Genomic DNA, 16,747 nt, shown 5'->3' with positions numbered 1-16,747 from the left:
CCTYGAACAGTACCTGTTCAGCTCCAATGGGGACATTGAATAAGCTTAATCTTACTCAGCTTTTTTTTTTAGTAATGACCTCCTGGTGACTGAAAAGCCACCTTCACTTTGCCTATCTTCCCCATTCTTCCTGTACACTCGCAGCTGGGATACCTGAGCTCAGCTCTGAGCTTTCAAAAAGGCAATTGCATGGCTCTCATAATTTGGTTGAGCTTGTGATGAAAATGAAAGGATGGCATTCACAGTGGTCAACATGCTGCACAAAATGGAAGGAAATAATCAGGRTTTCAACTTTCGTAGTGTTGCACTGATAGCCCCACCCCTCACCCTGTCCCCAGTCTTGGACAACCTGGGCCTTAACATTTAAGCTGCAACGATATTCTCTGGCAGCACATCCCTCTTGCCAAAGACACACTGGATTGAGACTCATAATACAGACTGTGAAACCTGAAAGTGGACATTAGTTCAGGCAGTTCACACTGAGGTGGACTTATGTGGTTCTTCACGCCCCAGTGCATACTCGCAGCAGACAGAACATTAAACACTGACACAGGAGAGCATGCATTTATTTAAGTCTGTGGGAGGAGACAGAGGAGAAAAACCCATCATCTTTATGAAGAACTTGGCATAATGCTAAGTTCCTGTTACTTCAACAGGCCCCTGTGCTTCTGATACACCTGGACACAGACTGGTCTGTGGTTTTGGTTTAAGTGGCACATAGCACACACGCAGTAGCAGATGAGGGATCATGGAGAAGCCAAAGGCAGCACAGCTACTATTTAAAATACCTGTATACGTAGGAGGGAGGAGGAAAGCAGTGGGTAAGAGACCACAATTAGAACATAGYTGTACCTAGAGAGGCTGATGAGTAAAGCAAATTCCCACATTCTTGCTGGCTATGGCCAATATTTTAACCTTTCTAAGGCAGAAGACAATGTCCTGTTAGCAACATAAGGAGCTTGAACGAAAGGGAAAGCCAATTGAAGATGAGACTGTCTTCATTCCCAGAAGCAAGAGAAAACTAAATTTAAACTAATTTAAATCTGCTCTTCCTGCTCACTGACTGTTCAAAGGGAGAAGTGGCAACTGGGCACAGCCTGGGCAGCCAGCTTAACCTGCTGGGAGACTTCTGAGCCAGCAATGAATTGCTACCCAGTCTAGTTCTTGCACAGCTGGTAACCAGTAATGACAGAAGCAGCTTACATGTGACCAAGTCTCCCACAGTCATGATACTGTGACCCAACTTTGTTCCTTAAGAAACAATGGGAAATTCCAGCCTCAATGACATTTAATCCATCACCTTGCCCAAAGGGAAGAGATATACAGTTTCAGCACAGCYTCAACAAGAGACACATCAAAGGGCTTGGACAAATCACTGGGTGGCCAGCTCCATTACACAATCACCCAGGTAGCCAAGACACTCAGACATCCACACACAAGTGTGATCATATTGTACACAAGCAACTCTGAGAACCTTCCAGGGAACACACTACACCAGTTACTCATTTAGTGCTTAAATAATTTTCTTCACACATCGCTGTTTTATGTATCTTCTCTCATTAGACAAGCCCAAGAATGTACTTTGGATATTCAAAGTCTGATTAGCCTGTATAAATAATTAAAAACAACTCACAGTAATGCTGTTTAAAACACCAACAGGGAGGACATTAATATTCCTCACTGGAGCGCAATGCAGGGTGTTAYGCAGTGATGCAACAGGTGGATAGTATCAGAAAGTGCTTGCTTAAAAGGTTTTGCACAGCAGTCAGCAGTCTTCACTGGGAAAACATGCATGATATGGGTTAACTAGCACACATGGGGATTAGGAAGTGTGACACACTGCAGCTGGGCTGTTCACTAGAAYGGTGAGGTCTTGTACAGGACAGACACAGTAACATGTTTAGGGACTAAGCAGCAGATATGCTTAGAACCACACACATGAAAGCATCCAAGTCCTCCTTTAACCACTTCCTAGGCTAAGCTCACTATGGAGACTCTGGATACTATCATTTTCCTTCCCAGACTGAAACAGCAACCAGGATAACATTCTGTCCYGAGGATATCTACAAACCGGCAGTTTTGGGGAAAGCACTGAAGTAACACACAGTTGCGAAGTGGCGCTATAATGCAGTGTACTGTTGGCTGTGGCTCAAAGGAAAGACAATCCTTTATTGTTAGTGTGCTATCAAGGACATTACCACATTCCCATACTAYGCAGATCCCACCCAAAGCACTGTGCATGTTTCAGAGGAGAGTTCTGAACTTTAAGTGGCCAAACAYAGAAGTGTGTTTGGAGAGGCTGGCCGAGAGCTCTGAGGGCATCACAGYCTGGAAGTTCAGAGATGCATGCCACAGACACACAACATCCTGGCTGAGAGGCCACTGTGTCCAGCTCACCCAGAAGTGCAATGTCAGTAGCTGCAGTTCCCTCCTCTGTTAGCCAAGGGAGTCTAGCACTGAGGGGTGTTTCATGCACTCACTACAAGCACAGAAGTGAGGGTATGACTTTGCCACATAAAGAACATCCCCTGTTCAAGGGGAATTACTACATTTTTCTACAAAGAGCCCTAAGTATTTAAAATACTTGAGTATTTAATTCTATTTGCAATATTGCTGAAGATCTAACAGAATCCCAGTGTGGTACAGAACATAATGGAATGTTGCCCACCAAAAGGCATTAAGCTGAACTCTTGCTACATCCCACCCCTACCCAGGGATAAGAGGTGTCTGTCTCATGGGCAGCCTTGGGGAGGATATTACAGCCCCTGAGCACGGTCCCCTGTACAAAAGGCCTGAAAATATATGTGCAAACTTTCCCATTTCAGACAACAAAATTCACCAGCGTATCTATAGTGAAAGAGAGTACTAACCAATTTATAAAAGCAGGCATCTACATCACACAATGAAGTAACAAAATACAGAGATTTATTGACAACTGCATGTTCCATCATTTGATTTCCAAACCCGTTCTGACCTGGAGAAATGCTCAGATCAATCTTACTTGCTGAGTTGAAAAMATTGTTCAGATTCCAAAGAATGAAGTGCAAGAAAATTAACATTGTTTAACTAATTTAAGGCCTAGTTAGAAATTGCTGTTTAAAAGACAGGCACTGAAGCCAATGCACATCAAGTATTAAAAGAAGCCAAATGATTGGTATTGCAGGTTAACATCAACTATGCCAGAGCCTGCAATGCAGGAAGCAGCCTCTGGTTGACTTTTCCACATGACAGCTTCCTGTCAAGTACTGGAACAAGGAACTGAAACAGAGAATGTATCTGAGACTCAGCCAGAGGCTAGAGAGCACAGACTCAGAAAGAGTTGCTAGGAAATACATGTTTGGAAGTAACGTAAGTTCATCCCAGGGTTGCAGTTTGAACTACTGCCTTGTTTTCCTCAGGGGAAAAATAACAGGCAGCTCCAAACCAATCTGAAAATTACAAAGGCATTGAAATCCCTACTTTCCATGGCTGTTTCTATTAGCACTGCCCCATATATTTCACTATTAGAAAAGGCAACTATGTCTTAAAGCAGTCACCCACCACTGCTGGCGCAAGGGAACTACATGGCCTAGGAAGCATTACAATCACAGAGCAGTTTAGCACCTGGCCCAGCACCCCCTCAATGGCAGCAGTTCCCAGGGAACCTGGGCTAGAACAGCAGTGGATATATACAATAAGGCCACTTGTTCTTTGGTGTACCTGAACAACCRCTGTTTTGGTATGTCAGATTTAAAAGGTCAGTATTTAATATTCTTAACAGTAAGAACCTTATGTTAACATTCATATATCAAAGCTCTGGATATGATCATAAAATCCACTCAGAGAACAAACCCTCACCCAAAAACGTCTGTGCAAAACATACACATCTTCCAAACATGATTTACAATAGCCACCACAAACAGAAGGCTTGTATTGCTAAGGCCTTTGTTTTTCCAACGAAGGTTTTTCCAACTAATCTACGGCAAAATTAACTACAGCTCTAGCCTGGGGAGAACTCACATAGTTCTCCCAACAAGAATCTGAGACAATCAAAGGCAAAGGTAAGGCTAACAAAATACAGGAGAATTCACTAACAGACTCAGCACAGGTAAAACCAACAGGAAATTCACTGTGATGGAGATAGGAGAACAGTCCTGGTTTCCATGGGGAGCCAAGTGAAAACCTGTACTGAAGCTAAGCCCTTTTTAGATAGACTGGGTCAGAGTGACCTGGCTGACACCTCAGCCTATTCTCCATGGTATCTGTAAACTTCAAGTTGCCTCTGTTCAAAGACTATGATAAAGCAGTCATTTGCACCCACATCTTTACCAGTAAACATAAAAGCACCTACATGAAACAGCATGTGAAGAGCTAGTAACAGTAATCAGCAGATTACTAAAGGCATCCRGAAGACCTGAATACCGGGGAGGGGAGGACCACAATCTTTACAAACATACGATGGTTTATGAGCAYAAAAGAAACCTTCAGCGTATTTTGTCCTTGTATCAGCAATCATGGGCTGCAAAGCAAGAAAGAAGAAAGAGGAGCAATGACTGAAGAAACTCCTAACTATGGCAGCACTAATTGTTCCAGGGGAACTTATTTATATTCACACGAATGCAAGTCAGCTCACGCTGTGAAGCTGCATCCCACTGCCTAGGGGAAACCAGCCTAYCTGCTGTACTTCAGAATCATCAGGTGTGATCTCCAGGCCCCTTCCCATTCACAAGGTTTGACATGTTGACTGTATGGATAAGCCTGACTCCACAAGAATGTCCTGAGCCATCACCTAGCTAAGAACTTAACAGTCTGAGGAACTCACCACTAAATAGCACTGATTTTTCTGCCACCTACCCAGGCAGGCCAATACTCACATCATCCAGAAGGCACCCATTCCCTCCCCAGTCCTCCCTCCCCAAATCCCCAGGTTATCCTCGCTATGTACTCTAACATGGTGCTTATCCATCTGCCTAAGAATCTATTCACACACAACAGATATAAACTGACCTTGCCAACACAGACAAGAATTTCTCCATTAGTGACAGTGACACAATGACCCTAATAGAATGCAATGCTGGATTTTCCCCCTGGCGGATTGAGGACTTTGTTGTGTGAGCGTGGCCTTGGCCCTAGTCGCGGCTCGTGATTGTCTATCTTGGGTTCTGGCTCCTTGCATCGCTCCTCTTTGCCCAGAGGTTTTTTCTCACCTCCATCTTCCAGATGTGGTTTGATATTTTCTGTAGCTGCATTAAAGAAAACAGATTAGATCATCAGATCACTCATTATTCTGTAGTGCACAAAGTGCCTCATTTTTCTGTGAGCTGATTATTTCCCACATCTTCCATCCATGGCACASCAAGATTTCTCATTATTTGTTCATTTTTCCTGAAGGAATTCCTGAAAGCAACAGGKGCTAAGAAAAAAAAATTCACTTTTCACAACAATTCCTCACTTCCTTCAGCAATCTTCCTAACGGGGATGTGAAGGCTGAGCAATACACCTTCAGAATTATTTTGGTTGTTGCATGCAATTAAGAAATACAATGTACCAATAAATAATTTCATACTGAGCTTGAAAGCAGGGTTCCCATCATCCTTTAACACGTAACTGAGCAGTAATACATTTTGTCAGTCAGCTAGCTATTATTTACAACTACAGAAGGCCAAAATTACYCATTTGAAGGAGATGGCAAGGGAAGAAGAGGTAACCTGATGGGATGTTTTGCCATATAAAGATTCCATACATACCCGAATATATACACATGGGATCAAGCAAAGTATAAACACAGAGTATCAGGACTCACACCTGTGTTTGCCTCAATAACTGGAAGAAAACCATTTCCACTAAGACAAGCAATTAAGACTTTTGACTAAACTTTTCAGTCATATTATCCTAAATAYATAAGACTAAGGCTAGTGTTTAAGCAGAAGCATAAGAAACTTCCTCAGAGTTTCTCAAAGAGAACAGAGAAAGGAATTTTTCTTGCTGACCTTCTGGATTCTTTGGTATTTCCTCTTCTTTCAAGACAATTTGATCCTGCAAAGAAATCAAAAACCATCTTAGTGTATTCTTGTTCTCAAACAGCAAGTCTGTCACAAAACCCTTCTGAAAGTTATGCTTTATTTCTGATCTAAGTTTATAGATCACTGATCAAGTAAAAGCAAGCTGTGTGCAGCCCTTCATCCCCTCCACTGCTACAGAACCCYAAAAGCAGAAGCATAAATCTTCTAAGTTATGGCAAGGTAGACATCTCGGACAATTCATTGGAACACAGATGAAGAGGCTACATTAGAACATCAAGACAGTAAGCACAGCAGTGCTGGGTTAATTGCCAGACTCAATTTTACAGGTCTTCTCTAGCCTTAAAGATTCATTGATTTTAAGGTTAATAATTTCCATTCCYGTCAAGCACCTGCTATCACCCAGGAGAAGTTGGTATAATACAAGCAGCCCCTGAAGACCCTACCTATATGCAGCAATTCCCATCTTCAGCAAGTATCCCAATAGTCAGGTAACAATCAAAATATTTTAAGACCATTTTCCCAACAGTCTCAATTAACTGTCAGAAATATGCAGCCACACTTTAGAGGAGTGTTTTCCCACCAATGAAACTCAACTTGCAGCAGTTTTTGTAAATATGCTGTCTTCTTTCCATCCCACTATCTCTCACAATTCCAATGTTACAATTAATGACACAAGAATTTCCAAAATATTGTCCTCCATTTAGTCAGGAATTCATGTGAATTAMAGTTATATTTCTAAAAAAGTAACTAAAAAGAAACAGCAACCATCCCAATAAAGGGGTACAGAGAAACAAAGCAAAGCCCTCTACTACGCCAACAGCACTACTCCTGAAAAAACCTAGCTCCCAGACTTATTYTTCCTCCTCTTTTCATATGGCCCCAGATACCACTCAGAATACGCATATAAAAAAGAAAGCACTCTACCAACACTTTAAGGGAAAAAAACAAAGGCAAGAGAGTTAAATTGGACTAATCCTTTCTTCCKAAGAATTTCCAGCAAAAACTAGACTGTTTTCAGTATAATGACAATTTCTGTCCTGGTTCTGGCCAGGATGGGGCTAATTTTGGCAGTAACCAGGAAGGGCATGGCCAGGACCCGAAGCTTATTCTRTACCACATCTCTTGGCAGGGAGAGGGGTGAAGAGATCCCTTCTGGCTGGCATGGGGCAGGGGTCCTTTCTGCCCAGTGGTGGCAGCTGAGTGGTTGAGGTAATGACGTGTTCTGTGTGGTGTGAATTGTTCATCCTTGTACACTCCGTTATTAATKTTGTTGCTGTTTCTGTTCTTATCTCATTGCTGTTTCCAGTAAATTGTTCTTATATCAACCCGTGATTTTTACCTTTTGTGCCTCCAATTTCCCTCCTCAGCCACAGGGGAGGGGAACATGAATGATGCCAGGTTTGGAGTGTTTTCAGTGGGAACACTAAACTGGGGAATACCATTCCTAAACCACATCAGTTTCATAGAATGTTATATTTTCGTGCTATCTGACATGTAAAAAACAGTATCAGCATAATAGCTACTCACTTATTAGTGTTTCTGCTCTTAGAGTAAGGCAGCAGGTTGTAAACACACATACAGAGCACTTAAATACACTAACTTGYAATGTATCCTGCTTTTTCCAAACCCAGATGTGGTCATTACTAAAAGCAACTATTACCCACCTTTAAGATCAAAACTCAATCCTTGTATAACCTATGTGTAACAACTGCAATGCTATACCAAGAGATAATTTTGTCTATCACAGAACAAGTACATGCTGGGCCTGACACCATTGATCCCAAGTTCACTTTTTTACTGTTGGTCACTTAAGCCTCATTGCTTGCTGAAGTACTTTCAGGGTGACTGTAGATACATGTATTTAAGAAWGGTGAAGTGCACAGGCAGACCACATAAAGGTTTATGACTGTAGTTCACTGGGGTTTATGACTGACCAACTAGATCACCAACTTCCCAAGTTTGCATCAAGATCACACCTGCCAAACTGCAGAATAAGGAAAAATACCTCTTCCCTATCCAGTTTAAATGCCTCTTGGTTCTGTCAAGAACTCCAGCTGCACTTCACTTACAAGAAAGGTCAAAGGCTTTTTTCTCCTTTTTTCTTTTTTTTTTTTTTAAATGCACATCCACAGTCTAATTAATACTTATACAGAGACCTGACACACCCCAAATATCAAGCTATCAAAGAGATTTTGGGAGTAACTAACTCAATGTCACTCCATGCACATTCATTTCTGTTTTTAGGGAGAGCACAAGCACATGACAGAGCGTAACAGGACCCCAGAGCTGCTGGCTTCTTGGTCTGACAGCAACACAAGTACAAATACCTTGGGCTTGTTTGGGTGTGCTCGCACAATGCTGGGAGAGACAGGAGASCCAAAGATATCGCTTGTCTTCCCACCAGGTGGATTCATGCGTGGACGAGGCTGAGCAGAACTAGAGTCCTCAAAAATGCCACTTTCTTTTCCTCCTGCAAGGCAGTTGTTAAGACTCTTTTCCTATATTAGTTTCATTACAACATATTAAAAAACAAAAAAATATAGAATTCAAGGACTTCTACAACCCTGCTGTCTATAGAGTCGTTGGCACAGAGTTCTTTTTATTTGCCTAGCTGAAATCCTTTGTAACAATTCACCTGCAGATCTCAAATTCAGGTAACTGCTGATACAACTCTACAAAAGAAGCTGTTTCCTTTCATAATTTCTTAGAACCTCAACGTGGAAAGAATTAAGACTTGGAYGATGTGCTAAAAAATGTGAACATTCATGTGAACTATGAACATGCAGATCCCTGAAACATTGATAGATTCAGAAGTCTGAAGAGATTTGTTTTTCAAACCCATTCAGCATATGAAAATACAACATAAAAAGACAGATCCCAGTGTTCCAGTTTAGGGACACAAAACCATTCTGTGCTGCAATTCAGAGCCCAGTCACACAGAAAGAAGGGGCAGCTTTTACCTGGAGGGTTTGTTCTTTTTGGAATATTCTGAGGTGGTTCTGATGCTCCAAAGATATTGGATGCCATCCGATGTGGTCTGCTTGAAGAAGACAGTTCTTCTGTACTCCCAAAGAGATTACTAGAATCTCCTCCTGGGGGCTTCAATACCCTGTATCACAGAATGAAGAGCAAGATACAAAAGTTCATTTAAAATTTATAGCATTCAATATATTTGATGCCTYTCCTCCTTGTATGTAGCTATTCTGATTTTAATTTACTTTAGGCACTTCGGCTAGGTCTATGAGGTATCTACTTCTCAACAGCTGTTGAGAATATTCTCAGGTTCAGCACAAATATTGCCAACCTCCTGGTCAGTCAATCTGATCATTAAGCTATCTATGATTACATGGAATGATCCTAAAACTGCCACCAACACAAGCTTCTATGCTATCAGTGGTATTCCAGAAACAGGAGAGATGAAGAGAAGCCATATGACTGGTTAGGATTTTAAAAATAACCATTACAGAATCAGACTTTCTGCTAAACTGCACATACCAACTCTGAATCTGTGATACAATTCAAACCCATCAATGTTTAAATAAAAGCAGACATTTCATAACTACTAAAAATTTCGCTAGTCTCAACCACCAGTTACCATAATAGTTATCATATCATAATACTACTAATGCTGTAGTTTAGAATGAAGAGACAAAATACCAAAAAGCCAATTTTTCAGTGGTCAAGCTGCAAATCCATTAAAACCAAAGCTTTGCACCAGAGCATAACAAATGGATCTGCAGAAAATTTGGAGCTTACAACCAAAATGGTCTGACTTGTTGAAAACTAAGCAAAAGTCATGCTTGTCCTTCAGTAGTAATTCCACAGTTAAAGCCTATGTCTTGTTCAATAGACTACAGGCCCTGCCCCAAAAAGGAACCAAACTACTACTTGGGAGTGGAATCGGTGGAATTAATTGGAAAATTAACAAAAAAAAAAAAAAAAAGCCCAGAAAAAAAAAAAAAAAAAAAAGGACCTGGGAATACCGGTTGACGTGAGCTGAACATGAGATGGGTGTGGCCAGGTGGGCAAGACCTGTGACATCCTGGCCTGTACCAGGACCWGTGTGGCCACCAGGAYAAGGGCAGTGACCTGTGCTGGGCAATGGTGAGGCACCTCAGAGCCAGGGCCCCTCACAACAAGAAAAACTTTTAAGTGGCTGGACTGTATTCAGAGAACAGAWTAGAGCTGGGGAAGGGTCTGGAGCACAAGTCTGATGAGGAACAGCTAAGGGAGCTGGAGTGGTCCAGCTCAGAGAAAAGAAGACTGGGGCGGGACCTTCTGTTCTCCACAACTCTCTGAAAGGAAGGTGCAGCTGGGGAGAGTCAGGCTCTGTTCCCAGGGAGCAAGGGACAGGACAAGAGAAAACAGCCTCATGTGTGCCAGYGGAGGGCAGACTGGACATCAGGAGGAATTTCTTCACAAGAAGGGTTGTTAAACATTGGAATGGGCTGTCCAGGGCAGCGGTGGAGTCACTATCCCTGAAGGTGTTCCAAGAAATGACTGAACATGGCACTTAATGCTCTCTGGTCTAGTTGACAAGCAGTCAAAGGTTGAACTCCACGATCTCAGAGGGCTTTTCTAGCCTTAATGATTCTGTGATTCTGTATWAAAATAATCTTTACAGTTACATCTACCAATTACCTACAGTCTTAGTACCTGAACAGAGATAGTAGCTCAATTATACTATTTCTCATGTGAACCCTTGATCTGGGACCTAAATTAACCTTTACTTTTAAACCAAGACAACTATTTTAAGTCACCAGATCTTGATCCCTCTCTACCTGAACACAACTCAAATGCCAGTGAATGCCTTCTCTGTCTAGCCCTATGACAGCAGCATGCCACTTCAGGAGAGCTACACCAAGCATAAAATGAGGCTCCTCTTGATGCCAAGATCTACTCCAGTTTAAGGTTTAATTTCACAAAAATAGAGATATTTGGCTCCTCTGTCAGAAAATGAGCTTTGTGTGCATTTCAGATCTCAAGAAAGCAGAAAGCAGTTTTAGGCTCTTTGGGAAGAAGGAGAAAGAAATTCCTCTTTTAGTCTGAGAATAGTTTATATAGACAGAACTAGCCTCAGAGGGACTCTTTGCTGGCCAGTTTCAATATTTTAATCCTTAGTATGACTGTGAATGTCATGAATGCATTTAGCTTGAGGAGTAACTAGAATTTCAGYAGACAGGACAACTCCTTGTCCACAGCACAGGTTAGACCATACAAAGCTTATTTTATATAACTTATTTACAGTTTAGTGTCCAGCAGACTACAGATCCAACTATCCTATGTGCTCTCCATGTATCTTAGAAGATTTAAACTCACGATTAAAGCAGACACTGTATAGGTAAATCATGAATTTTAATCATTCACAATGGTCCAGAAACCATGAGTCAGTTTAAATACTTAAACTGAGGAGACTGAAGGAAAAGGGAACTCTACAAAAGTAGTTTGGGAAGGAGTCTCTGTAAAAATGGACTCCTCTTACATAATTTAAATGATTTTTAACTTTACCTGGTTTTTTTTCCAGCTATTTTTTTAACTGCAGCKGTTTTTAAAAAGCTGTTTATACAGCTGGAGTCTCTTACACCCCGGATTCACTCATTTATCATGCTGTTTGCTTAACACATGCCTTAAATGCATAGGAAGRAATAATAAGATAACTACATTCAGGGGTTTTTTTTTGGTTTCAGAAAAATTGCCAGTCATAAGAACCAAATTACTTCTCATTCCTGCAATGGATTTTAAGAGCTATTGCAGAAAAAGATTCTAGAGAAACCCCATTTTAAGATTAAAAGCAAAGAAACTTCTTTCAGCAAAGAAACTTCATCAAAGTAAGTCCAATACTGATTAATCTTATACTGTCCTCCTATTTTCAGCTTAGTATCCATAGWAAGAAAACTCTGCTGTTCAAAAAATTAGCCAGAGGTATCACTGGTGGTGCTTACAAGGTGGAAATGAGCACAAGTGACTTTTTCTGCCAGCACCACACAAAATAATGCCTTGACTCTACATACACAAAGTGGATTTACCACCTCAATTTCAGKAACTTCTAAAAGCTGGGAACCTTCCAAGCATTACATAAACTTTCAAGTGGCTGTGACACTAGGTTAATAAAATTCAAACTAATACAAAGTCAGATAACAAAGTCATTTACAGGAATTACCAAAAATAACCTTGAACTACAGCAACAAAGAGGACAGGGCTTTGCACTCATTCCCTTCAACTGAGTATGTGGGAGACTACAAAGCTATTTTATTGCTGTGTAACCTCTAGAGAACTGCTGGCCTCCCTGCACTACCACCCACTCAGTTCTAGAGCAGAGTGAGACATGCAGGTCCCCCACATCAAGTAAGAAAATCAGATTTCACCTCGAAATCCTACCAAATGAAAACAGMATGCTAAACTCGATAAGCCAAGGTGAGCTGCTTCAACAGAGTACACAGAAATTCAACATATATTATATAGTTACTTTATAGACATTTTAGTTTACATCAGTATTATCAGTTTACATAGAAACATTTTTGTGTCTTGTAGCCAGATATGTTTGGTCGTTTTTCCATTGGGAAGGCATTTTATTCTTTCAAACCGTGAAAAAACAACCCTTTGCCTTCTACAAAATCTCRATCTGCCTTTCTCTCCCTCCCCTCCAGTGGACCAGAAGTTTGTGAACTCGTCTAGARCAATTAATTCAAGAGCTCTATTCTGCAAGTTTAAAAGCCCCCTACTAATTGCTTTGCTCTCTTCTGGCAGATTTGAAGGATTTTAATTAGTTCTTCTGATATTCCCCCCCCCCGGCATTCTAACATATTTGAATGCCCTTTACTCATTAAGCCCCAACATAGTTTCTGCCAACCTATGGAAGGGAGGGGCAAGGTTTATCCACTACTTCAAGACACCTTCTACATATTTTTTTCCCTTAATCCTGTTTGAAAGTTAAACACTGAAGTTTTACCAGTTTTCAGGCAGTTCTAACACAGTAGGTAGAATTGCATTATCCATAAGAGATCCTCACTAAGGTGAGAGAAACTATTAGAAAGCAGGTATTGAGGTTTGAAACCTCAGGCTCTAAAGCAAGACCAGAATTCCTGGGGTACTCCTGCTGTGGGATCAAGAGACTCATGGCTCATTAAACAGCTCACTCACATACAAACAACAAGCCGTGTTATGCAGCCACGCTCTTGAGCTGAAAGATATCTGAAAGATACTCTGCGGTGGCTCAGAGGGGAGTACAGGAACACGGAGTATTACATTTCCGAGACAGTTAAACTTACCATTGTCAGCTCTTTGCAGTAGTTGCAAAACTGCTTACATACAAGATGAATCAAAGGTATGTTAATACAATGCATCTTTATACTGCACGACAGCAGAATAATACGACTCTGTCCTGCTCTGCTCTTAGACATGTAAACCCCTGTTTCATTTTGGAAAAGGAAAACTCCCTTAAAAATACAAAGTGTCGTTGTTAAAGTTGAAGAAAATAAAGCTAGGCAGTTAATTCGATTTAGCWGTTGCTTGCTCTATCACTGTAAACATTAACAGGATGGCTAGAAACACACTTGCCTGGACAATTAAGTGAAAACTTTCACTTAAAATCTCAGCATCATTTATTTCTAGCAGTAATACCCCTGTATTATGAAGTTCTCAAAATGCAAAGCACTTGTTTATAATTTCCTCTGGAAAGTTTTCACATTAGGAAGATTTATTTTTTCCTGCTTCCACAGCTGTTGGTGGTTGCTGCAGGGATTTGGAATTACGCTGTTTTGATCAGAGCAACTTCTACATACCAAGAACTGCAAAAGGATTTGCATTCAAAACTAAAGTTTTGTTCAAAGAATGAACAGAGTAAGCTTTGTCTTTAAACCAGGTACTTTTGCCCTTGATGGCTCAGGCCGTGAGTCAATAGCCAACACCTCAGAGACCACGCTGCAAATCCACTTAAGGAAGTTCCTGCGGGGCTGCCACGGGCTCTGGTACAGAGCTGTGAATGGCTTTAGGCTCTCAGGCGAAACACAAACACACGGCGACACACGGCGCAAGCTGTAAGACCACCTTTGCTGGCTATTAACTAACACGTTACAATGGTCTGCTCGAGAACCTAATTTATGCGTTAAACGTGGTTTCAAAATCACTATGAGAACAGACACTTCTCGGAGACTACACCAAGGACAGAGCATCCTCAAAAGTCTTCTAAAAACCAGGCTGTAGCTTGGAGCGACTGGAATGCAGGCAAACTTAAAGCATTCTTAGCCGTATAATGTCGAAACCCTTCCTCCTTCCCGCACGCGACAGCTTCGCAGATGGAATAATCACTGCACTCACGCCCTACGGTATTCAGAGTATCTRCCTTCCTCCTCAAATATAATAAATATATTTCAACTTCGCAGGACGAAAACAAGACGACATCTGCTTCTGCAGGCGTTTGTCCTGAATCCTCCGCCTCACAACTTCACAGAGAGCAGCCAGGGCCCTCGCTCCCGCGGGGTAGAGACACGGCAGGAGGTGCACCCCAGCGCCAGGCCCTTCTCCCTGCGCCAGACCCCTCCACGAGCTCCGGCTTGGGCTGGGCCCTGCACCCGTGGGGGCCCCGCCCAGCCCTGGGGCCCTCCCCATGTGCCCCAAGAGCGGACTCAACCCGAGGCAACACCGACGGMAGCGCAGTGCGACCACTCCCCGCTCACCCCGGCCCAGACCACCGGGAATGGGACAAGTAAACTGAAGCACGGCGAAGGCACCGGCCGCACACTAGCTTCTCTCCGGCAGGAGGGATGGGGCTGCGCTCCCACCCGCCGCGGCAAAGATGCCCCTCGGGGGGACCCGGTCCCCTCGGCCAGTGTCCCAGTGTCCACATGCCCGCCTCGCCCCCCCCCACGGCCCTCAGTCGAACCCCGCACCTCCTGCGCGGATGCCCGCCCCGGCAGGACTCTTTCCCCCGCCTCACCGACCCTCTTCCGCCACCCCACCTGGAGCTAGGCTTGGCCGACCCGATTTCGGCACCCTGGAACATGGTGGCACTCAGCAGCTCGGATCCACAGCCGCACTCCACCCGCGCCGCTAGGAGAGCCGGCAGCGCCGCCCTGCCATTGGCTGCTTTAGCTGCCTATCACAGTGAGCAGCCTATGGAACGCAGCTGACCGCCTCGAGATCCCGCCTGGCCGGCCAGCCTCGTAGAGGGAGGGAAGCTTGAAACGATCCGCGTCGACGTTCAACTTGGATGCAATCYATTGGTTGCAGTGCCCGTCCGTCAGAGAAAGTTGCACAGCCATTAGCTGAAATAAGGGCGGGGCGAGCCAGGAGGACATTTAAAGGGACGGAGTCGGGCATGGGTCTAGGCTGTTGCATCGCTGAGGAGTCAACTTTACMGCCACGGCTGGGGCCTTCTGTGGGGGTTTCATATCGAAATGGCGGTGCAAAGCAGAAATCAGGAGGAAGATCATCGTACGGAATAACCTCAGGAAGGACTTCGTAATCTGCTGCCCTCCACACAGTTCCCGAGCTCGGGGATACCCGAGTCCCGCCCGCAGCCGMTAGCCCCTCAGGCGCGGAGGGAGCGGTGTCGGAGCAGCGCGGGAGATTGAAGCGGCTCCAGGGAGTGCGGGCGGGTGAACAGGACGTGGAGCGGGAAGGGCGCTGCAGCGCAGGCAGTTTGCTCAGTTTTCGGTCCTTAAGTTGCTGAGAGAGCTCAAATACATGGTGCCCTCTCASCAGGGAACTGTGTCCTCTGTCACCAAAAAAGATGCGGTGACACAGACTGAACTCCCAAAAAAGCCGTGAAAAAYGTGCAAAGCCTCATTTACCCACCCAGGCTTCAGGCTGTAGCTAATGCCTGAGCGTATCAGTGGATTGTACCAGTGGAATAAGATGTGACCAGGTAGATGACTTGTCCAGCCTGGTAGCAGAGTTACAAGACAAACTAGAAAGACTGAGAAGTACTAGAAAATCACAGAGGGATATAGACTTGTGGCCCCATGCTCTGGCCTCCCTAGAAYAGGAGCAACCACCAGAAAGGAGATCCTCTACTCATCCCCAAGCAAGGAGCAGATATCAGTTGTGAAGTGAGAAGCAAATGGAGGGCAGTCCACACGTGGAGAAGCAAGCAAAAACTTTCTTTGCCCACCTTGCTTKTCCCTCACAATATCCTCCTAGGCAAACTTCAGAAGTGTGGGTTGGATGAGTGAACGATGGGATAGATAAAGAACTACACGAGTGATAGATCCCAGAGATTTGTGATCAGTAGTACAGAGTAAGGTTGGAGATCTATCACTAGTGGTGTCCCCCAAGGTTCTCTGTTGGGCTCAATGTTGTATAGCTTGTTCATCAATCATTGGATGAAAGGGCAGATGCCTCCTMAGCAAGTTCAGTGTTGATACAAAACTGGGAGGAGTAGCTGATACCTCAGAAGATTGCACAGCCCTTCAGAGGGACCTCAACAGCTTGGGGAGATGGGCAGAGAARAGCCTTTTGAAATTCAGCAACAGGAAAAGCAGCTCCTGCAACTGTGGAGGAACAACCCTGGGCACTAGTACAGGCTGGAAGCCGACCTGCTGGAGAGYAGTGCTTGCAAAGAAGGACTTTGGTGTCCTGGTGCACAGCTATCCATCTCTGACCAGCTGCGTGACTTGGAGCCAAGAAGGCCAGTGTTGTCCTGGCCTTAGAAAGGGTATTGCCAGCAGGTYGAGGGACATGATCCTGCCCTCAACTCAGCCCTGGTGAAGCCACGTTTGGAGCATTGTGTACAGATCTGGGCCCCA

The 16,747-nt window shown here is 43.7% G+C and overlaps 1 protein-coding gene across 3 annotated transcripts; it reads right to left on the bottom strand.

Moving 5' to 3' along the window:
- Nucleotides 1-548: 548 nt before the first annotated feature.
- Nucleotides 549-15,065, bottom strand: JPT2 (Jupiter microtubule associated homolog 2). 3 transcript variants are annotated; one of them, XM_057382834.1, is made up of 6 exons: nt 14,960-15,065; nt 8,963-9,111; nt 8,330-8,472; nt 5,970-6,015; nt 5,187-5,222; nt 549-788 (listed from the first exon to the last, which is right to left on the bottom strand). In XM_057382834.1, the coding sequence occupies exons 1-6, from the start codon at nt 15,001-15,003 to the stop codon at nt 634-636; spliced, it is 573 nt and encodes a 190-aa protein (XP_057238817.1). In that variant the 5' UTR covers nt 15,004-15,065; the 3' UTR covers nt 549-633. The 3 variants fall into 3 exon arrangements, with proteins under 3 accessions (XP_057238817.1, XP_057238819.1, XP_057238818.1); XM_057382836.1 differs by lacking the exon at nt 549-788 and adding an exon at nt 2,904-4,498 and having other exon boundaries at nt 14,960-15,063; XM_057382835.1 differs by lacking the exon at nt 549-788 and having other exon boundaries at nt 2,904-5,222; nt 14,960-15,062.
- Between the last annotated feature and the right edge of the window lie 1,682 nt (nt 15,066-16,747).

The sequence above is a fragment of the Malurus melanocephalus genome, unplaced genomic scaffold (assembly GCF_030028575.1).
Source record: "Malurus melanocephalus ecotype Western Australia unplaced genomic scaffold, MMel_1.1 scaffold_588, whole genome shotgun sequence".
In the NCBI taxonomy this organism is placed as follows: Eukaryota; Metazoa; Chordata; class Aves; order Passeriformes; family Maluridae; genus Malurus; species Malurus melanocephalus.
Note: the sequence above shows the minus strand (reverse complement) of the source record. Positions and strands in the feature narration are given on the sequence as shown.